At 36.5% G+C, this 25,000-nt stretch overlaps 1 protein-coding gene across 1 annotated transcript in view; it reads right to left on the bottom strand.

Moving 5' to 3' along the window:
* Positions 1 to 1,446: 1,446 nt before the first annotated feature.
* Positions 1,447 to 25,000, bottom strand: part of LOC139709582 (sodium- and chloride-dependent GABA transporter 1-like) — a 37,440-nt gene continuing 13,886 nt past the window's right edge. The window contains exons 8-11 of the mRNA XM_071621539.1: positions 24,447 to 24,549; positions 22,851 to 22,951; positions 21,307 to 21,474; positions 1,447 to 4,682 (exon numbers count right to left, since the gene is read on the bottom strand). Coding sequence (XP_071477640.1) covers positions 4,533 to 4,682; positions 21,307 to 21,474; positions 22,851 to 22,951; positions 24,447 to 24,549 — 522 coding nt within the window. The 3' untranslated portion in view covers positions 1,447 to 4,532. The remainder of the gene's footprint in view (positions 4,683 to 21,306; positions 21,475 to 22,850; positions 22,952 to 24,446; positions 24,550 to 25,000) is intronic.

The following is a 25,000-nucleotide window of genomic DNA, read 5'->3' on the forward strand; positions in this document are numbered from 1 at the left end:
CCAAAATAACTGTCCTTTCATTTTGCCGAGAGAGAGAGAGAATGTAGACAATCGTAGTTTGCACGGTGAAGACATATAATTAAGTGGGCCTGAATTGGCGCACTGAATAGGATTGGCCTACATAGACGAAAATTCCTCCGAGCCGAGACTGATGTCCTCTCAAATTTAGAATGATACAAGATGACGTCATGCTGAAGTAATTTAAACAAAACGACTTTGTCTTTATCGCCTTGACACTATTACACGCACTCGTACTATTTTGCATGTTTTTTGTTGTTGCCGTCGTTGGTATCTTCTTATCAGGTTTGCATGTCATGCGACTGTTCGCTTTAATTTCTTTACTTTTCTTTATTTACTTGCACGGGGTCAATAATTCCAGATACATTTTATCATATCGCTTGTTAATCTTCAAACAGGAGTATGTAGCTTACACATCATTATCGGTACATAATAAACAATGAAAAAGATGTTTATACACTGACAGGGGCATGGTACGAAAACCATTTAACAATTTTCCTTGTGCTTTCCCCAAACTCAAATAGCATTTTTTTAAAGGATTTATGGTACATGTTGCAGGTTTAGCAAATATAATGTACGAGCAATAATTATGCTTGTATTCTTTAATTACAATGAATATTACTTAACACTTCCTTCTTCCTCTGTGTCATTCTCTCCCTCTCTTCTCTCTTTCACACACAGACAAAACCACACGAATGCTGACGTAGTATATTTCACAAGAGGACACACACTCTCCAAAACATTTCGGTCTACAAAGACAAGTCTACTGGGAGAGTGCTGCATTACAGACGTTTGGCGTGCGTTGCATGCGTAACCCAGATGTGGGCCAATTTTGCTTACAGCGCGGGTAAGCGATATACCACTTGACAAGTTGGCATATTTTGTGTATGAAAAATACATTTCCTGCCGTGGGCAGGGCAGCTGCTGTCGCCATGACATGAAAGCATACGCAGCATTTGCGTCCAAAAGCTTGAGGCTTTATAGCAAAGCCAGTCGATCGGGATCGACCGGTGGTTCCCCGCTTTCAGACCATTGGCTTCGTTAGTGTGCTCATTTCAAACTTGGTCGAGTAGCATACATGACAGGAGAACATAACTTTTCGTGAGGAGCATGCGTTTCCGTTTGTTCAGTGACAGTTTTTTTTTCTTTACGAAGGGCTTTTTTGTTTTCTGAGTTTTTGAACAACGACATATCAATTCGATTTTTTTATATTTAATTCAGACCTTTAAGGGGATATCTACAATAGCATTTAAAAACATTACTAATCATTTTTATAGTTGTTGTTGTTGTTCTTCTTTTTCTTATTATTATTATTATTATTATTATTATTATTATCATTGTTATTGATTTATTAATATCATTACCACTTTTATTATTTGTACATTATGTATGATAACAACGACGTTGGATAGTCTTTTATCTGCCCTGCTGCTACACAATCATTAGACTCTCACAAGAAAATCCGAATGATTTTATTCCTAAATAAAGAGCTTGCAACATTAACTGATGCAAAGGAAAAACATCGAATTCCTTATCATCTAAGTATGAGCGGTGAATCATATGATATTTGAGAATTGATATATGCTTCTCCTAAGGTTTTTATATGCGATATAATGCAGCTTATATTGCTGAATAAGGGTATGGTATCATAAGGTATGGAAAAATACAAATAAAATCTAAATAAAAGCACAGGCAATGAGACCAGTTACACGAGTTATATTCTTTCACAATTGCCATGAAGGAATGGTGTGATCTACGAAGAAAGACGGATATGTAATCTGAACGCTGAAGCTGGGTTATATTTACTGGGCCGAAAAATACATGTCAAGGAATGGGAGACGTGTTAGCCAGTTGAAGCGCGTGAGCATTAGAATGACAATCGCTCCCACCGCTGTTCATCACGTTGTTTTCGGCAAATAAGTTTTGAAATTCAAATACAACCATACTGTTAGTATCGTGAGCACACTACATTAGTCACCGATCTCTATATGTACTGCTGTGTGTGCGTCAGATGACATGGCGTTTTGTTTGAAATTTTCAAATTAATACTTCATCAAAGGCTACGAAGGTGTCCATATAAACACCAATGAACACCTCCCTCTGATTCAGTATCTAAAATATGTTTTACAAGTGAATAAAGGGAAATCTAATTTGGACTTTAAAAGTTGCGGTAGCAAGTTGGCAACAGCTAAGTGTTGCATGGTCAAATCCATTTTGTTTTGTTTTTTTATGTGCCATGTTGAATATAATCAATGTACTCTGCAATTTCCGCATGCCCTTTATAAAACAATATCCTTGGTTCCGTTTCTTATTGTGCTTCAATATCGTACCAACAAATAACGCTCAATGCGACGTTGTTTTCATGGTTGTCGTGATTGTGGCAAGCCTTTTCTTTTTGTCAATGTTTGATGAGAAACAACGGCTTATTGTGGTTTACATCTGACAATTTCGTGAAGGAACGAAATCGCCAATTTCAAGAACTTCGATTCCGTTAGATCATTTCAGTGTATATGATAATCTATTCTGAATAGCACATAATCCATCCAGTGCGCGCGTACTTTGCGCACAGGTGCATGAACATGCAAATATAGAGAATGCAGGGAAGAATAGTCAATTCTGTCTTCTTGAATATTACAACGCGCGCACTCTCTACTGCTTCAGGCTTGTCCGTAAGTGAACCAGAGGCGATATTAGAGTTGTCTGAATAAAATAGGATGCTGTAAAGCCGACAAAATGGTGTAAGTGACATGAGATATACAGAGAGAAGAACGAAAGTGACTTCTCGCTCAATTTGAATTTTAAATGCACTTCCACGAATGTCGAAATCATCGTCTGTGTCGTTGCATCGTTGACGGCTTTCACGTTTGATTTAACCCTACATCATGGCGGTTTATTCGCTATTCTCTTCTCAAAGTGTTTGGAAACGTACCAAAGGACGTCTGATGTTGATGACAACTAATAACACCCCACGCACAAACACACCCTGTACACGCTCTATTAGAGAATACCAGTCACGCTTGTCTTACCAAATTTGAGACGCTTTCCTACTATAATGTACCTATCAATTTTCTATTTCGTCTTACATTGATTTCTAGTTGACTTTAAATATTTTGTTTTTGGTTCACTCTCCCTTGAATTACCTGCAAGTAAGCTCTTAGCAGTACCTTCCAACAAGAAAGACGAGAGCTGTGCAAGTGGGTACAAAAAAGGAAAAAAGAAACAGAAAAAACCTTCCATGGCAAGTGTTTCAAAGCCGGTGTGACATTTTGATGCATTAGAGCCAAGTATTATTTATTGGAGTGTGTTTACTGGGTTGGCGAACAGATGATTGCAACAATTCTGATTCCTATCTAAAATTTTATGAACTTTCCAGACTGCAAAGAAACGATTCAGATCGAGCCATGTTTTATTGAGATAATATCTCTAGAGGAAAATGCATGTGAATCGGCATAGTCGCAAAAAGGATAGCTTACAAGACTGCTCGAATTGTTTTACGATTCACACTCGCACTGACTTAGATGAAGTAATCATTTAAAGGAACGGATCACATCCAGTCTTCTGAATAAAATGGAGGAATCAAACGACCCGCAAGGATTTCAATACGTTTTGAAACATCTCAGGTTCTTTTCGAGTCACAATGATGTTGTGATGACCTAATGATCTCCTTGCGGATAAATTTAGGTAGCGACATGCAGAAAGAGTTTAATGTCTTCATCTCGTGACGTCATTCTGTTTAATGTCTCTTCTTATTTCTCATTCTTTTTTCCTTCTCTCTCCAATTCAATGTCATTCTATCGCCAGCTTTTATCACTCGTCTCTCCTACAGTTTGCTTCTCAAGACTGTACCAAGTCTTTTAACTCTTGCATAGTTCCAAGTACTCGTTTTTCATTTGTCGCCGGTATGATTGCCTCACCGATTTCGTGATTCTATGACTTCTGAAAAAAAAAATGAAGGGAACGAAACCACAGACTTATGATTTCTAAAACTCCACTCTACATTTGACTTGTCGACACATCAACTCATTTAAAACGTACTCGACTTGCAACATGTAATTGTTTCTAAGGGTATAGATATCAGTGTGTTCCTGTAAGAGTATCAAATAAAAGTGAATAACTTTTGACAACAACAATTAGAACGGACTAATGATATCTTTTGCTTTTGAAATGTAGGTGCAAACATTTAGCGTCGAAAGATTCCTAACGTCGGTGTGAAATTTTTTGTAATGTTGGAATACTGATCAGGAAGTACCCAATCCTATTCTCTTTTATTCACAGCAAAATTCAGAATGAAATATCTAAAAAATGTGAAAACATATATCTCTTGTTGGTTTCTTTGTTTGTCAATCTGTTATCTTTAACCAAACTTACTGCAACTTTACATGGATTTTGTTCCCTATAAAGTGTTGATGTAACTAAAGTATTACTTGGGCTAGAGAAAAATGATAAACCGGTAAACTAATCACCCTTCTTTCACGTTACACGTTAGCCAAGCGTTAAGCCGTGTCCCAGAGTGCTCACACTGCCGTAGGCCTGCCTTCTCCAGCTATGGCATTGGCGTAGGATGGTGGCGGGTAGGACTGGTAGGGGTATTGGTGCTGTGGAGTCGCGATACCACGCTCGTAATCCCGCTCCGTCCAACGAGGGGCGATGCAACGATGAAAACGCTTTAATAAAACAAGAAGAATCATAATAACAAAGAAAAAAACACGGGGAAAATTAATTACGGGAAATACATCTTATGAACAAACATAACGACACAATGAGATCAGCAGCAAAACATATTTGCACATAATATATATATATATATATATATATATATATATATATATATATATATATTTGTTTCTGATTGTGCACACTTTTTAACGTAATATATTATGTTTGACACAGGGCCCCCTTGTCAGTAGAGTTTTGTGCCTCCGAATGGGAATACCCTGCTTTTAAAGAAGATTCCATAAATCAATCAATCAATCAATCAATCAAACAATAAATAAATAAATAAATGATAAATAAATGAATATATGAATAAGTAAATAAATAAGATATAATATCTATAATGATATATCTCTCTAAACTTTCACACCTCTCTTTACATAGCATATGATAAGTGCATCTATGTCTACACATGCATTAACATGAAATTACAGACCAATTATCATTTCAAAGTTGAGGAATTCGTTTTGGCCCTTTTGAATACGTAATAACAAACCAATGATTATTTTCAACGATCGTCAAAATGATCATCCCTTGATGGTCGTCCTATACCTTTACGATCATACATAACAAGATATGAAAAGAAACAACAACACTGGACAACTCCATCGCGTGTTATCACGTTTTCTATTTCATAATTGTATTTGTTCTGTTATATGAGCTCCAATGTGAAGACTTTCCTTCTTAATTCTTCTTCTTTTTCTGCTCTTATGAGCTTCCTATGGAGACAAAATGTTAGCGTGAGCTCCCTCGTGGAGATCTTTTAGTAGCATCATAGGCATAGCTGATAACGCTGTTTGATGTCTATAATATCGTCTGAATAATTAATATCAGTATTGACTAGGGCAAATTATCTTCAATAGGGCCTCATTTTTTCTTTGTTATCATCAAAACAGACAACACATACCATCTCGTGCACAATGTATTCGCTTTCCTAAACTTAGATGTCCTTTCACAGTTTGCAATTCTATTATTCGCTCAGCATGCTCACTGAAATGTTTGATCGTTAAATGGAAATAAGTAACTTTTAGATGAGTAACGTGTAGGATGTTACAGCAAAGTTTTAGTGCCGTCTTTAGGTATTTTTCTAAGCGCTTCTTACGAATTGGAATAGAAAATCCTCGACGTGTCATATTTCGCGCAGCAGATAAACAAAGAGACGGGGTTACTGTAACAGCTGTGTATTGATGATGCACTATGGTGTTTAGAGAGAGCAAACTATCAGCTTACAGTCTGCATTGATCCCTTCCAATGGCGAGAGGGAATCTTCTAAGGAGGCATTATGGATAATGGGTCTCCGTCTCATGGTTTCTCCATCAAAAGTGATCCAAGAATACATTTCCTTGCCGTGGTTGCTCATCTCAATTAAGCAGGTATTTATTTTCTTTCTTTTTTTCACATCCTCGGAAAGTTTTATGTTATCTCCTCTGAAAGAAGAACTCTGTTCGTGACGTTTTCCCTCACTTTCTCTCCCACACAGTACCCTAGAAAAGGTTATTTTCGAGGTTTGTTTTTAACTATATAACGCCCGCACACAGAGTTGGCAACAAGTTACTTGTGCTCAGGTATTTTTTATGACAGCTTTACTTATACATACCTTCAAGACGCTGTCTTCATACCAGTACACTCCGGATAAACTACAACATATATTAACGTTTTCTGACGATGAGTTTTTGAGATAATGGGTAACCTCCTATGAAATATGAAAAAGCATATAATTCTAAGAGGAATTCAAAGTTAATTCTAATGAAAATGGGTTTTGAAATGGCTGAGATATTGTAAAAAGCGATTCTATGAAAAGTTGGGACCCATCTCTCATTATATCACTTTGTTTTACTTTGTTTTTGGATAATTATATCAGCCATTAATTCAAAACTGATTTTCATCAAGTAAACTTTGAAATCTTCTTAATTGTATGCTCTTTAACATTTCGTATAGTGGTTTCTAAGTATCTCGCCAAAGGTTTAAAGCTGAATCCTCACCTCAACCAATACTATACCATCCCTTTAAGGATAAGTTCCAAAATTGAAATTCCTGAAATATTGTTCAAGTTGATTTTGATTAGTAGGGGAAATAGAACAAAAAAAAAGTGGATTTTTCTTCAGGTATAACGTTTGTTCACTGTACGTACACATACATGTACTCTCACATTCAGAAAGACAAATAGACGCACAAACACACACACACACACACACACACACACACACATACACACAAACAATAAGCGTAAGGATCGTTGCCAAACATAATACTGCCTAACAATGAAGATGCTTTGTTGAAAAAAAAAATGTATTGAACACGTAACATGGTGTGAATGTACACACTGTGTTTAAAGTTATTTTGCGATACAGATTTTGTATCTCAGTGACGTTAATAACGAATTATTATGATATTCTCGATTAAAAATGGTGATGTTTAACCTAATCAATTGACTGTGACCAATCCTGTATTTCGCTCGAAGGTCTAACTTTACTTTTCACCTTGCGTTATTACGCTGGTGACTGGAACTAACGACCGCTCATCTGCGCGAAGCTCCGTTGCCATTATGTACATGATGTTGATTGTGTGCGCGTTTCAATAGCTTGGAGAATTCATCATTTCATAAAACAAATAATACACACTACTTGTCGGGCGCTAGTGAAATTATTCATCCTCCGTAACTTTTGAACAGTCCGAAAGAGGCGAATTTCCAATTGCTCAAAGTTGATATCGGGTGAATCTTACCACACCTTGCGTGAAGTGTTCTATTTGTAGAGTGCTCTGATATCACAATATGGTTACAATCATGACATATATGTACTAAAAGAATTGGTTATTTTTGTTGTTATAAATACCATCATGATTGTTTGTTTGTCTTCTTTGTTTGTTTTTGATTTTCCATCTGGCAAAATGGGTTGATAGCCCATAGCACATTCAGGTGCACCAGCTAGTCTTCCATGCATGGGGTCCAGTTGTGAGTACTTGGAGCGGATTACATTTATATATGTCATCTAGCAATGATATCGTTGTGGATATGTATACACGTTTGAAAGTGAAATTCTATATAAGAGCATATACGTGAGAAGAGTATAAAACATAATCATAAATAGATAATTCCCTTGGTGTTTGCGATTGTAATATTATTTCCCTTATGTTGTTGTAAAAAAAAAAAACACGTGTCCTATATAGTTAATCGATATCAGCATTTATTTCAGAGACTATAACTTTAAAAATACCACCGCCCGCCCTAGGTGAGAAATATATGCAAGCATCAAGCATGTACGTTGAGTTCATTAGATTCCAATATTTCTCTCTTATTGAGCACATGAAAATTGATAGTTTCGTTTCGACATCAGGACGTTCCAATGGACGCTCTAATGAAATCTTGCTTATGTTACCTGCAGGATGAGAAGTATTGGATTGATGCTTTATCAGGTACCTTGACTGCCCCAACATTTATTCACCCCATATGTCTGCGGTCAGGAAAAAGATAGGGCCTACCGAATACTCCAGCAATTTCCTATTTTCATCTCCGTAATTCAGAGCGTTGTTATAAATTGGACATCAGGCATGCGAATACAATTCTAAATTTAGAGTTATAGGATTATTGTAGTCCCCCACTCGAAAGTAAGGGTGCAATTTATAACTCTTGTGATGGTTTCGTAAGGGTAGGTGCACTTCGAGGGATATTTGTTCTGACAAGTCAGTAAAACACATTGTTGTATAAAACAAAAGAAAACGTTCAACAAAACTACATCTCTTAGGCTGACTGAAGGAAAAGTTCACCTCATGCTCAAGTTGGTTTCGATAAAGAGAGTAAAAGCTAACAAAGAGACAGGCAGAAGTTTCATCCAAATAAAGACATAATTTAGTATAGTTTGTGATTTGAAAGTTTCATCCAAATAAAGACATAATTTAGTATAGTTTGTGATTTGAAAGTTTCATCCAAATAAAGACATAATTTAGCATAGTTTGTGATTTGAAAGTTTCATCCAAATAAAGACATAATTTAGCATAGTTTGTGATTTGAAAGTTTCATCCAAATAAAGACATAATTTAGTATAGTTTGTGATTTGAAAGTTTCATCCAAATAAAGACATAATTTAGTTTAGTTTGTGATTTGAAAGTTTCATCCAAATAAAGACATAATTTAGATGTGGTTTGTGATTTGAAAGTTTCATCCAAATAAAGACATAATTTAGATGTGGTTTGTGATTTGAAAGTTTCATCCAAATAAAGACATAATTTAGTATAGTTTGTGATTTGAAAGATTCATCCAAATAAAGACATAATTTAGCATAGTTTGTGATTTGAAAGTTTCATCCAAATAAAGACATAATTTAGTATAGTTTGTGATTTGAAAGTTTCATCCAAATAAAGACATAATTTAGTATAGTTTGTGATTTGAAAGTTTCATCCAAATAAAGACATAATTTAGTATAGTTTGTGATTTGAAAGTTTCATCCAAATAAAGACATAATTTAGTATAGTTTGTGATTTGAAAGTTTCATCCAAATAAAGACATAATTTAGCATAGTTTGTGATTTGAAAGTTTCATCCAAATAAAGACATAATTTAGTATAGTTTGTGATTTGAAAGTTTCACTAAAGACTGATATTAGTCGCAATCACAATTAATAAGAGGTGATCATGGCAAGTCTTCCAATAACATTAACACAAATTGTTGCTAATGATGTAAAATAGAACATGCAGTCGAAACATCTATTAATCAATCCTAGTAACGATGACTTTCTGAGTAAAAGCTTTCGCCGAACTTAACTTTCTTATCTGCAAGTCCATTTCAAATGAAACGTTTGATTTTACTACATTTTTCAACGAACCTCAAATTTAAGACTGCAGATATTCGTTGTTATACATATAGTTACTGCATATGTTGCGCTAATGCATACACTTTTTCCAACAAAAAGAGTAGCAAGGATAATTATATTCACATGTCAATGAATAAATGTTAGTGATTAACGTGTGAGTGCGTCTGCACGCGTCTACACAGTTTGCCCGCACTTACGTCATAATAATGATGCCTTCTCAATCGCATTTGAAATCTCGTCACATCGGTCTGCGGACAGGGGACTTATCATAAATGTTTTAGTGATAGATGATTGTAGTTTACTTCTTTTGGTGTGCCTGGATGACTTTTGCTTAGTGAAGTGGCACCTTTGATAATGCGAATTTAAAGGAAAAACAGTAAAAACAAATCGACACACAAGTAGATACTTCACACAAGTATGAGTACACACACATACCACACACACACACACACACACACACACATACACAAGTATTTCACGACACAGTTTTAATCCCTGCATTATAAGGAGCATTTATGTTTTTCTTATGATTCTATTGACGTGATGAATTGATATCTGCTGAAATTCCGACCACTTTATTTTTCTTGTTTCTCGAGATGACAATTGTCCAGGTGCGAATAAAATGTATCATTTAGACAGGCATCGTGGGCATGGGCCTTGTTTCGATTCGTTTCGTGCCTACATTATTAATGTGGGCAGTTTGTCATGCACCCTTGCGTCAGCTTCGTATGTCATGAATATGTCACCATCACTAGGCATGTCTGCTGAGAGGTCATTTCTAATTCTCTCCCTGATTGTCACAGCCCTGCATGGGATGGGGAAACTTCTTTTGAAGCATGCGCAGTTTGGCATGTGCGTCATCACTCAGATTGACGTCTTTGAACTCATATTTCCTTAACATTGAGAAGTGGTTGCATGCTATCTTATTAGCGATCGAACTCAAGTTTTTCCTCATTTACAGTCTTCTTGTCGTATCTCAACGTTTCGTGCATTCAAATATATCCCACTATCTACCCGTAGAAACCTTAACTTACTCTTCGAAAAATGATTGTATCCTTTCACAAGTATCCTCAATTCCTAACAAGATAAAAGCTTCTCTGCCCTTTTGTTTCTGTTATTTTCTCTATGTCTCCCTTTTTCAACCCTCTTTAGATAGGTTTCCTCCCTAACGTTAATCTGAACGGTTGCTAACCTATGAGTCCTACAAAAATGATAGCTCGTACTATCGTCCTATCTTTTTCACTATATACTGTATATATATATATATATGTACATATATATACACATACATAATAGTGAGAACTTTGAGCAAAGAAAATGGGTTGTCATCGGGATTCGAACCCGAGACCTTCGGATTACTAGACCGGTGCTCTACCGACTGAGCTATTGAAAGCCCTAGATCGGTGTTCGTCCCAAACCATTAACTCTCTTTGCTCGTGTGGTCAGAAGCTATAGTGTGTATATGTGTGGCACACACACACACACACCTTTCCCTGACATAAACCCAAAGGATGTAAATCAACTTTGGAATAAATGCGAGGGATCGCCGAAGCGATGCAGCTTTTTGTAATATATTTTGAAACAAGAGAGGGAAAACTGACCAGAAACAAATAATAATAAAGAGTGAGAACTTTGAGCAAAGAAAATGGGTTTTCATCGGGATTCGAACCCGAGACCTTCTGACCACACGAGCAAAGAGAGTTAAGGGTTTGGGACGAACACCGATCTAGGGCTTTCAATAGCTCAGTCGGTAGAGCACCGGTCTAGTAATCCGGAGGTCTCGGGTTCGAATCCCGGTGAAAACCCATTTTCTTTGCTCAAAGTTCTCACTATTCATTATTATTTGTTTCTGGTCAGTTTTCCCTCTCTTGTTTCAATATATATATATATATATATATATATATATATATATATATATGTATATATATATATAACTATATATATATTTACATACATATAATATATATATACATATATATATATAACTATATATATATTTACATACATATATATATATATATATATATATATATATATATATATGTTCATCTTGGAACTTTCCACGTGTTGGACTTCGAATGTTGTAATTATTAGAAGAAAGAGTCTCAAGTACGCCATGGATCCAACGATTACAAAATTTTGTAATCGTTCTTCTATTTATATATATATATATGTATATAGTAGTCTCCCTCTCTCAGGCATGCATCATTATTCAACAGCTTCAAAAATCTTCTAAAAACTCACCTGTTTCAGAAAAGTTTTCTATACATATTTCTGTAGCTAGCTTCCCGGATACCTTTATTAGTTATGATTTGATCTACGTGATCAGTCCCTTTTAAATCTGTCTCTTCATTATATTGTAACATTTTCAGATAAATAAAATCTAATTTACGTTATTTGTTAATTAATCTGTTTGTCTCTCTCGATATTCCCATAGAAACTGCGTAACATAACTTTACAATCATTAATATCATTATCATCATTATCATTATAAGGTTATAGGTTCGAACTCTGGCAGACTCGGTGAAAATCTCAGCGTCGCTGGCAGCCAAGTGGATCCGCCTTTTTGCTTAACATGCACCAGAATGGTGTTAGAATATCATACCAGACGTGAGAGACTTACATGAATCAGGAAAGAATGACGTGTGTCAACTAATTTCACGTAACTCCCTCAAATGACAAATGATTAATGACGTTTCTTTAATCATTCGCATACATTATAACGGCTACTGCATATTTCACGACAATATTATATTCCATAAATATTATGCCACCCATTCTGCTTTATGCCTTCATGGTGAAGAAAACTCCTGCCTGCCATACAATTCGTACATTTGTATTTGATTATCAATCACGTAAACACAATCATTCAGAGCAGAATGATTTATCTAAGAGACTACAGAATTTTACTTTACTTTGAAAGAAAAGGCAACTAAAGTTTGGTACAATGTATTAGTTGATTGATTGTTCGTCCATCTCCTCCTTATTGCAGGCTATAGTTAAATGAACGTTCCTGACATATGCAGACACGTTTCGTGTTTAGGGCCTACTAATGCAAATATCTCTAAAAGTAAATCATTAGAACACAAGTTTCTACTAAAACTAAAACTAAAACTGTATGAAAAGAGTTTGCGTTGCAGACGCTCTCAGAACGAAGTATACAGTAATGTTGTACGTTACGTTTACTTTCTGCCCAGTTGAATTTAACAATTTAATTAGAAACATATCATAGATTCGACAAACTCTTATTTGTCTACAAGGATTGTTTGCCTCAAGGGCTTCTTTTCTTTGGGTTATCATCACATTTAAAATCTATATAAACGCTATATCCTTTAAGCCTATCTATACAAAGTTGACACAGAGTATGAATCTTTTTCCCTTAAATCCCAAGGCGTGTGCATAACATCTTTCAGAGCCAGAATGCAACCAATAGTAAGCCCGCATGTGGGTTGACTAAACACGTTGATGTCTGTGGTCATCTATCAAATGCCAGTGCTAAAATATTTATTCAAAATCTCTTATTTACAACGATCCATGGTCTGTCGGTAGCATGGCATGGCGGGGAGATGAATAAAACAACGCCCGCTCCGAGTAGAGTCGTGGCGGACGTGATAATTGCATCGCCTTGAGTCTAGGCGCGGACAGGCATTGGGGTCGGCATCAAAGCCGCGCGGCACGTATAAGGTGGTGTCAGGTAAGCCATGACACCACAGGGCCACAAAAGTTGCGGCTGAAATAACACCATCGACACAACTTCTTCAACCGCGATAGACGTTAAACAAATGAAACCCCAGTATAAATAGCATCTGTTTCATTAAAAAAAAAACACCCAACACTCTAAAATCGTCACAAACCAACAAACATTTGCCAAGCTCTTACATCCCCCCCCAAAAAAAACCCCCAAACAAACAAAAACAAACAAACAAACAAAACCCAGACGTCACGAGCAGACAATCTCTCCCTCTGAACCCCACTTTCTACTTAGGTTACGTTCATCTTTTTGGATTGAGTTTCACGTGTAAGTGCACCTTGTGACTGCATACGAAATCACAACTTGCATTAATTCGTCAACGTTCGAACATAAGAACTACTACGAAGTTACTTTCAAAGCGAGGAAAGGGGGGGGGGAGAATGAGAAATATTTGGATAGCTCGGTACCTACTACTACAAGTAAAACAGTTGATAAGTTTTGATTTTTGCGTTTATAATAATATGACAGAACACAAGACACGGTGTGTTAGACAACGAGGGATGAGTGTAAGTCACGTGGAGTCAAGTAGTATTGTCTTGGATATGAATCTTACAATGGGCTGTCAAGAAATGTCCTTTCTTTCAATTTTTCTTGTCTTCTCTATCATCTTCCCTACTCAGCCATCTTTTTTTTTTCAAGATTACATCATTACTTTCAAGCAAGTCAGGGAAGCTCCTATTAACATTTAGAAATCGTGACTCGATTTGTGTTGCCTCTTGCGAATGAAACAATTTGATCTGACATAGCGTAGATTATTACGTGCTTTCAATGTGACTCGTGAAACAACAAACAAATAAAAGACAAATTGATGATCGCTATCATGAGAAATAAAGTGCCAGTTTTATCAGTAATGTAATTGCTAGCAGTCTCTTTCAGTGTGATATTACTTACATGCAGATTTCCTGCATTAAAGTAATATCCGCTCTATGCACGTCCTTGGTTGTTAACTGAGCAATCATTTACAATTATAGATGACAGAATGAAAAGTAAGATAAGGAATGAAAAGTTGATTGACATCACGGATCATATCATTAGTTTCATTGTGGCAGACCTTTGTTTAATCTTCCAAATGATTTATTTGATTATGTTTGAATTTCTCTCTACTTCATGCACGTAAATGAAATTTAGTTTGATGTTATCTTTATTGTTTGAAATATGAATAAAAATTATTTGAAAGAAAAAAAATCATTAGTTTCATTTTAGAAATTAATGGCCTTGCAAGGAACACCAAATTAAACATTTCTTTCACATCACAACGCTGAGTTGGAATGCAATAATTCACTTACTAGTATTATCTAGGACGCTGCAAGAGAACAAAATAGCAGACGATAAAATGCAGACGATGCAAGGAAATGTGAAGTAAGCAATACGCCTAAGAAGCAGTCTTCAGCACCAATACAGATGTTGTGCTTATGTACGATGCCTTCAATTTTAGATTAAGACAATTGTGACGGCATAAGTATGGAAATTCAAATGAATTTTGTCAATATCTTGACCGACTTTGATTCATGCGTTGTCCCGTCCACTGCTGTGATTCTGAAGAAAATAAAAACAACTTTGAGATGAGAGATTAGGATCCCAGTGGACAACACGAAAGTGTGCTAATGACGTGGTCGCTTCGCCGGCACTGCTACCAAGCATTTCATCATGGGACATACGCATGGCATACACACGAAGCTCCGAGAGTCCCACTAGTACGCTGTGACCCATATTTCTTCTTTCTGTTTATTCTTTCGTCGCCTGGTGTTGTTACGAGGGCGAGTGTCTGCTAATTAATTAACCCAAGGGATATGTCGTATTTATCATGTGATCGTGCCCCTCTAAACAAAATATTTCGAGGTGAAATCCTCTGAAGGAAAAGTGGCTGAAATCTAAAGAGGATGTCAACACACTTCTCGTTATTGTTATCGCCGCAAAGGCATTTTAGGAGATGGATCTAATAGTAATAAAAGGTTGGCAAACAGACTTTCGAGTACTACAAATATTTGTATAATGTGCACCATGAGCATATCAGATGAAGGAATAAAAAGCCATTTTGAAATTCTTTACAGGGTCAGCTACTACAAGGCTGTATGGTTGTTCTTGTTTTTTCTTTTTCTATTTGTTGCTTGATCGTCATTTGGTGAGGTTCAAAACAAGTGTAATTAATAAGAGAGATAGATAACTAACGAAATAACAAAACAAGCAGAAATATCGCACGCACGCACACGCAATATCAATTGATGACACAAGATTACCAGGACTCACTCTTTCACTGGAACTATAGAGTTGGCACTAAAAATCATAATATTAGAGTGAAACCAAGGCGATTATTGGCCGGATCTTCTAGCTATGTTGATCATATTTTTACACACGTTGATTTTTTTTTGGTACTACACTCAGGAATCACACTCACAGAAGTATTATGATAATTCTTCTGTTTTTCTTTGTTTCATTTACTAGGTGAATCACTAAATTAAAAGTGGCAGTAAAAAGCTCGTAAGTATATACAATGGATAAATTTGTGCGGTTGAGGGAAACATTTCTATACGGATTGGTCAGAGGTTTTTATTGCTGATGATGTATATGCTGCATATAATATGAAGGGTTTATATATCAGTTTATGAAGGCTTTAAATGAATACATTCCTACAGAAAAAAAATAAAATAAATTATATGAAAAATTAAAGAAAAAGCGCTGGTGTAGATGAAATATGAAAATAACAAAGACTATAACCATGTTTACAAAAGGTGACAATTTGGATATGGGTGATTATCCCACTATCATGTTACTCACTTCTGTTTTTAATATTCTTGAAAATCGTTCCTACATGAATTACATGTATTTCCCTTTTGATGCATTCCAATATTTTCTCAGCTGGATTCAGAATTTGTTTTTTTAACATGATACTTTCCTTGATATTTTACAAATTGTTCATAAGAATGCTTCAGCAATGGATAATCATATATACACCATATCTTGACTTCTTCAAGGCCCTCAGCACCATTGATCATTACAATCTCTTAAAAACATGCAAAAACCCAAAACAACCTCATTATGGTATCACGGGGAAAGCCTTGGACAGGTCCAATGACTAGTTAGACAAGTTAGACAAGTTAGACCCTTGGTTCAATGTCTATAAGCACGACTTCATCTGAAGATTATACTCATCAAGTGGTAGGGTTGTTGTACTAGAGGTGATTGAGTTGTTCGGGGCTTCCGGTGTAGGCCTACATCGCGAACAGGAGGTTGCCTGCGAATTAACCTTTTCTGCGCCAGTGAGTCAAATATGCTCAAATTCACAAACAACCCTATAGACAGGACATTATTGTGGCATGCGGAGAGTTAAGGATTGAGAGCAAACCTTCCTGCCCGTGACAGAGAAAGACAAAAGTGCGCATCACACGGCAGATAGATCGGTAAAACATACGGTATACTCCGGTGATCGAAGTCTCAGACGCTGTATATGGCAGGAGAAAAAAAAAAAAACCCAAAACCTTCATCAATTCATCCTTTGATATGTGCCAGTTCCCAGAATTCTCATTTTGCGCCTGCTGTCATCATCATCATCTCCTCAGTTGGACGGGGAAAAATAAACCAACCATTTTTCCCTCTTTATTGCGGAAGGTGTGGGAATCAAAAACCGTTCTGACCATTCAATTCTTTGCAAATTTTCTTCACATATATTGCCGCTGTCTCTTTTTTTTTTACTGTCAACCTGCATATCCTGATCGAGTTTTGCACCCCCTTGTTGGCATTTTCTGTCACTTGCAAGTCCACGCTCTTCCCCTTACACACTTTTTTTTTCTTTCACTACGCAAGTACAGATGTGATGCAAGCCCAAAAACGTACGCAAGCATAGGAAAAAAAAATCTTTGTTAGACACACCCGTCGAACAAATGTCCACAAATGTAGCATGGGTGGACTAGTCACTGGTAAAGTGTGCGGAAAACACAGAAAGTCTGACTAGCAGTAAAAGGCTCATCATGTCAGACGTTAAATCTATTTATAATGGCATTGATGAATGCCATTATCTTCACAATCTTTGATCAGAATCAAAGAAAGGTATGACAACAAGAACTCGAGATGATACTAATCAGAGTCAGTGGAAGAAAGACTGACGAACGGACAGACGTTTTTCAGAATGAAGAAAACTGCAAATCCCTGGAAGTAGAGGATTCGATGAATATGAAGGGCCTACTGAATTGTGCATTCTGATGTCATGATGACGCTACCTCTGTGTGAATTATTCAAGGTAAGATCTGTTTTCTATCTCCTAGAGATCAACGTTTTCTACCTTGACGATGGCAATCTCCTATCACCTCCTTCTTAACCTCCCATCTTTAATTCATGTCATACGTGATACAATGGCATGCCGGAAATAGAGATACCAGTTTGCATTCGTGATGGGGATAAAGGTGTTTAGTGCCATCCTATCTGACTGATATCGATGTAAGAACTTATGCATGAGATAGAGATGGCTAGAGGGTGAGAGAGTGAGAGAGAGGGAGGGAGAGGGAGAGAGGGCTGGTTCAGAGAAGTCTTATCCAAGGCGTGATCACGTCAAAAGATACGGCAGAAAATTCGCAACATGTCTGGTATTTGCGACGTGCAGTTTGGATAAGGTCATGATACGACCTTACCTTACATAACGAGTCTCGTTCTGAAGGAAGGAAAACCTGTAATTAAGAAGTGACATTTCTTTTCACATGTTTTATTTTTGTTTTTGTTATTATTTCGTTTGATTTCTTTTTTTTTTTGCGGGGGGATGTTGTGAATACTTCATAGTTGAGGAATCACAGACCCTGTCAGGGTCATAACAGCCCTTAAGATCAGGTGAATTTCTAAGACTTTGAAATCTGCATTTTCCTGCAAATTTGTAAAATATCATTTCTTTTGTCACTTTCGAAACTCAGCAAGTATATGATCTTTAATGCTTACATGATAAAGACAAACAGGAAGTAAAATCAACTCATCATGATTGTATTTTAACGCATGCAGGATCACTGTTAGTTTACTGACTTTAGTCAAGTTGTTTGATTTAGTGGGATAGGTAGCTTCAGTATACGTCATAATCATTTACAATTTCATTAACTATTCAGATGTCATGCGGAATATTAGCATACTATCCATATTACAATAGGCTCGGCACTATCATTTGATCTCAGCATATTACCCGGTAACCATCTTAAACGTTTACTGAGGTCATTCCATGCAATTAACTCTGCACTAAATGTTCAATAATTAATGTTCACTGATAGTGTACCATTATATCAAATCATTTATATCTATTATGTACTGCTTCACAAAACTAAATTAGCTCTGAGAAAAAAAAAACATATGCAACCTTAAAGCGACATACCATGAAAGGTTTGATACAACTATAGAGATATCTGTAATCAATTACGCTATAATCTGTCATAGCGCTGCTGTCGTACTCCCCCATTGTATCTTTACGCAATTGCGTTTTATTTTCCTTTATTATGAATGGGAGAATTGTTTTTATGGTTTTGCACTTTGCATTGCTCGGCACAGATTCAGGTTAAGATTCGCGATCGTATTTTCACTGGAATTCAGTATCTTTATAATATGTACAGGTTTGTTTACCTTCAAGCAGACCCTTACAATAAATTGTATGCACAAATTGTCGTTTAATTACAATTAATCATAACTTTGCCCACTTGTCCCACTCCCCTATAGTTGTTTTTGGTGTGTCTGGGTTCCTTTCTTTTGGATGTTATTTTTCTTGCCCTTACTCATTGCAAATCTGATTTTCAATGTGATTCGCGACCTATAATGTAATGACGTTAGCTTCAAACATTGTCAATTTATCAATGGGATCAGCGTCGAAAGACCAATGGCCTACTGCCGATTTCCACCACTATTACTCAAACTGTTATGTCAATCTTCATCACACCCTTTTTAATTATGACTATGTACTTTACCTCATATATCTGAAATAAGTTTGGTTTGTATATGTATATTTTGATTGATTGTCTTTCTGCATGTTTTTAACTGAATTTGTGGAAATCACCAAAACTTGAAACTTGAAAATTTGACATCGGAGTCTTGATGATATTAATTTCATGGGGCATAGTGCATATTTAAAACGCGTCAAAAATATCAGTCAATGGCATTTGCGCTATCAATATATCATGGAGAGTGCCACAGAATAGGTGTGAAAGTGTGGTCTTAAATATTATTACATTTGTCCAAAATATGTCAGATTGAATAATGTCCTCACAGAAGAACAGTTCTATTTTTCTACCACTTTTATGATTTTTGTCCTTCATTCATTAAAATAAAATGTTAATGGTGATATTTGATATTGCTCACGGGTAAGTTCTCGGTTTAACACACTTCTCATCAAAATGCATGAAAAAAGATGATTTATCGTCAAACAATCCTTTCATGCGAGAAGTGATGACGTAGCAAAGCTGAACTTTGGCAAATTCAAATCTCACTCTTTCCTCATAACACATGGCAATTAGTTGGGTAGAGTCACGGCTGCTTTTCGCACCTGGTTTACCGAAACTGAAGCTATACGTCATACGTTGCCTGCGGTGGCCGCGCACGCCGTAAACCTGTACACCTGGGCTTTCCTATCAGCTAGGCGCCACTGAATAAAACATCAAAAGAGAGGTTAACACACCGCTGTGCACCGTAGGGGACAGCCTAATGGCTACGGATAAGTTTAGATGTACGGCCAGAGAAGACCTTAGACATCAGTCATTAATACTGGCCCCTTAGAGAGTGGAAACTCATTTTCACCCCAGATCTTATTATATCTTCTCTCCTCAGCCACTGTCAGGTTTAATCATAATAGCGTACTTGTTTTCATTATCAGTTTTCATTTGCAGCAATGATTAATGTTACCAATTTTCATTCCCGTGTCGTTGGTCAACCTTGTGTACGGCTGTAAAATATCAGGTATGGTGTATACTCGAATAAACGTTAATGAAAAGAAATGTGAGAAAACGACAGACAAGAAGTCTATACACGTAATTTTTGGTCAGTGTTATAGGCACACATGCACAAGCACACACAGACGTAATATATTCGGTATCTCTCTCTATCTCTCACTTTCTTTCTTAAACGGCAAATGATACAAGTAACAGGAAAGACGATGTTTCTACTAGGCCATCTAGTAACACTGTGAAATATGATGATATTATAAGTCCGACAGTGAAAGGATAAGCATTGATGGTGGAATGAAGGAATATACACGCACACACCAACATACAAGACACAGGCAGCCCACATGGCGAGGCAGAATTATGACATAAACGAATAGATACTATATCGCTATAAAAGATCAACAGATTAACCTCCTCAAGGCAATTACTTCGAAACTCTATTGACATCTTACGCAAGCAAGTTACTCACGGTATGACAGAGATATCAAGGGGAACCCAAACATGTATGTGGATTCATTGAATGCAGAAATATTAAAGGAGAACACATAAGTGAAGTTTGTAGGAAAATAGGTCAATGCGTCTGAAAGTTTATGAATTTTTAAATCCAATAACGCCATTGCTGGATAAAAAAGCTACTATTCGTGATGTCCCAGAAATAATAAAATAAAAACTTTTTTTTTTTGTTGAATGAAGGTACACATTCCTTCCACTTGTTACTGATTATGTTAAAATACGATGAATTCTAGATATATTTTGTTTATATTGTTGTCATACTGTGACATCACAAATTGTTACATTCTTCATATCCAGTGATGGCGGTACTGACACCTGCATAACTTTTGAACGCATTGTCCTATTTTCCTCAAACATCAATGTTCGTGCTTTACTAATATTGCTGCATTCACTCAACTGACATACAGGACATATATTTGGGTTTCATTCTGCTTTAAGGTGATCATTTCACACATTGACAAGCTTCACCAATGTCAATCACAACATGGATGATATTAATAGTGAGGAGGCTACCCGGCAGTGGGGGTGTGACAAGTTTAGCACTGTGTAAACTATCATGTTGTAAGAGTGTAAGTTGAGATTTGTTTAGGTGATATAAGGTAACGTACTTCTCTAAGGGAGCCCTCAGTGACAGCGAAGAGGTACAGCATGTAACCAGGAATGCAGAGCATAGAACTGAGGGCTATGATCCAACCAATGATCTCTCCCCACACAGGGTACTCGTAGTTCTCGTACTTCACCCGCTGGTACTTGGCCATGCTGAATACAAACACGCCCTGTACAGCAGAAGGTGAAATACACGGAGATACGAAATAAGATGATGTGATACAGGTGGCCTTCATTACACTAAGCCTCGCACTTCTGCCAGTCACGTGACTCCGTACAATAAAACCTGAGGGTCAATGGGATTCACTACTCGCGTACATTTGCATCGTATGTATCATAGTGACATTTTCATATTAGTGGAATCTGAAGTTCGGATCCCAATGTGTATTTTTCAATACACTTGATAACCTTTCAGACGAACAAAAAAAAAAAAAATATGGATTCACATCTTTTTAAACGACTCCCAAAGTCATCTTTAAATTTGGGCTTGCTTACCGTCCTACTAATGTCAGCAACTAGAAATTCACTTAATTCAATGTCCATTTTCTTACAAAAGTGTTCAGTCATTATCTTGTTAGCATATTAAGTAGCAGATTGTCATTGCCAGAATTACGTCTTCATGGCGATTCAAGATGACAGTTCGTTTCAGACACAAGGTTATCAGAGTTGATTTACATACGTTGTATTATAGACGTGTTGGATACAAATAGCACAATAACCTAACATTTCAGGCAGATAACAGAAAATGCAGCAACTGGAAAAATTGTTTCACAGCGATAGAACTGAGTGAATATGAGATGCTGCAAATCTTATTCAACCATTTATTCTCTCGCACCTTGAAGTGAATAGAATGTAAAGGCCTGTTACAACCCAATCTCATTTGATTCGCAATGCCTATAAGACAAAGAAACGTAAATTTTACTCGACAAATATGTTACAAATCGTCTTCATAGATTAAAAATTAACAAAACATTAAACATTAAGATTAAAAAACAAAACAAATAATGGAGGATATTTCGCCAAAGTGAGCATCACTTTCACTGGAAGATTCCGATAAGCTGCGCGGACCTCTTCGAAGTCATAGGGCTGCCTTCCATTTAAGAAATGACCAAGTCTATCAGTACACTGAATTTACGGTTGTTGCAAAATGCTCACTAAAAATTATTTTTAGCCAATCCTTGTTCTGTTCTACAGTATCAGTTTATATTCATCTGGAGGTCAATGAATGAAATATTCATTTATCATGTTTATTTCATTGCTAGAGACGTACGGGCCCTAAATCTATTATCATTAACTGCACAGTTCCCCATTACTCGAAGGATGTCTACACATGACCTGCGTTACGGTTGATTTTAGCAATCCGCTTCACCAATTTGTAAAAATGAATGAGTCAGATTCCTTCGCTTCTGGTTTGGACTGACCCATATATTTCATAGGGATTATTAGCTTGGCTAGTCGATTCTGTGACGGAGCCTTATTACATATACTGTTAGGACGCTCGTTATTGATCTACCCCTCTGTTAAATGGTTTGAGCCACGGACATACCAAACAGATGAGAGGAATGAAGATTGCCCAGCATAGCTTCCACCAGATGACCGGTCGATATCCCAGCATCTGTTCTATATTCTTATAGAAGCGATTCACTCCTGCATGGAAAGGAATAGCAAGGCCATTTCTAAACGAATCTTTCAGCACTGGAAAGAATTACATACATTGTTATGTGAAAAAAAGAAGATCCATGTCTTTATAATGAGATTGTAAAACTTATAATGTATGTATGTCACTTCCACATAAATGCAAAACATTGAACAAGGATCGATCTACCCCGACGAGTTGCCCGTTTGAAGAATCCTAGAATGAAAATGTAATCACTTGAACTGAAACGCATAGATATGTCAGACAACCCCCAAAATACAGAGCCTTAGCATGTCTATAAGAGTGGGTGTCAGAAACTCATTTCCTGTGGTTCTACAGTTTTGTAAATATTTCATGTGCTGCATGGCATTGCTCTCGGCGATTTTTCACCTATAACAATGGGGCGCACCAACGACTTCTTTCTGTCTTCAAATCCTCCTCAAACTTAATTTGACTTGCTATTTTTTATGAGCTTTTCATGGGTCAAATTTTCTGAGAAGACATTTCGATGTGACTTTTTTTGTGTGCATATGCCTGGGTGATTTATTAATCTTATTTCGATGATTTGCACATGGAATGACTCGACCCTTGATCTAATAGTGACACATATCATGGCATGTAGTTACAAAGAAGCGGTCATTACAAAACACGATAAGGTCACCGAGTATCAGCATATTGAAACTAACTACAACCGTATCTCATAGTTTATCTGTCTCTAGGCATTCTATCAAAGTTAGGCATCCTATTTGAACACTTTGTCTTGAATCAGTCTAGAGTATGTGATATTTTAAGGGTTCAAACATTCAAGAATCATCAAGTCAGCAAGATGATACAATATGAGAACGAGGCACAATATGAACAGTCTGTGTGAAAGTGATATGGCAAGACTGGTTAACGTAACAACGTTGACCGGGTAAGTAATACTCTGATATTACCATGAGTCCTGAGTGTCCTAAACAAGCTACTATTATTGATGTGCGTCTATCCTTGTATAATTATGTTTAACTATTTCGGGTAGTATACAACCATTAAAGGGGTGGTATAGTTTTGGTTGCGATGAGGATTAAGATTTTAAGTTTATTTTTCTGCGAAATAATTAGAAACCACTTATAAAATATTGAAGAGCATACAATTCTATAATGAGGATTCAAGGTTTATTTGATAAAAATTGGTTTCAAAATGGCTGAGATATCAGGAAATAAAGTGGTCCTAATAAACGGTGGGTCCCACCTTATATTAGAACTTCTTTTTTTTTTTTGATATCTCAGTTATTTCACGACCAATCTTAATCAAATAAACTTCGAATTCCTCTTGGAATTGTATTGTATGCTCTTTCATATTTCATAAGAGGTTTCTAATTACATCCCCAAAAAAGTTGGAAACCTGAAGCCACATCTCAACCAAAACTCATACCATCCCTTTACAGAATTCACCGAATTTTAACACCATGACTGAAAATAAGAGATAACGCGTACTAGAAGAGATTCCTCCCTAAGAGAGACTCACCGTAAAACCAGCTGACACCTATGGTCTGGAAAAACGTCAAGAAGAGCAGACTGATTCCACTCGATGAGTAGGTGTTGAGCAGTTCAAACACGTAGATTCCACCCTGGAGAGTTTGGGTTCAAATAACATTATTTAAGACATCATGTCTTACATGATTATTCATTCATTCATTCGTTCATTCATTCATTCATTCATTCATTCATTCATTCATTCATCTTTTATTGGTATATGTCAGACATAGATATTTTGTTTCCATTGACATTACAATTGTGTAACAATTATGACAATGCAAACACATCTTATATGATAAGGTTTGTCAATGCAGAAGAAATCTCATTTAATTTGTCTGCATCAAATTACCCGAACTGAAATTAAAAAACCCCTACAAATCAGATAAATCGCTCTATTGCAGAAACCAATATAAACCTTGGCTATGCAGGCATGTAAAGTATGTGGTTAGACATGTACGTTAAGATGTAGCCAATAGCCCTCAAAAACTTGGAAGTCTACAATATCTTATGTTTTTGGCTCGACAAAGAACAGGTTTATTTGTT

Source organism: Diadema antillarum, unplaced genomic scaffold (genome assembly GCF_040938485.1).
Source record: "Diadema antillarum isolate AM-2024a unplaced genomic scaffold, OU_Dant_1.0 seq00001452_RagTag, whole genome shotgun sequence".
NCBI classification, from domain to species: Eukaryota; Metazoa; Echinodermata; class Echinoidea; order Diadematoida; family Diadematidae; genus Diadema; species Diadema antillarum.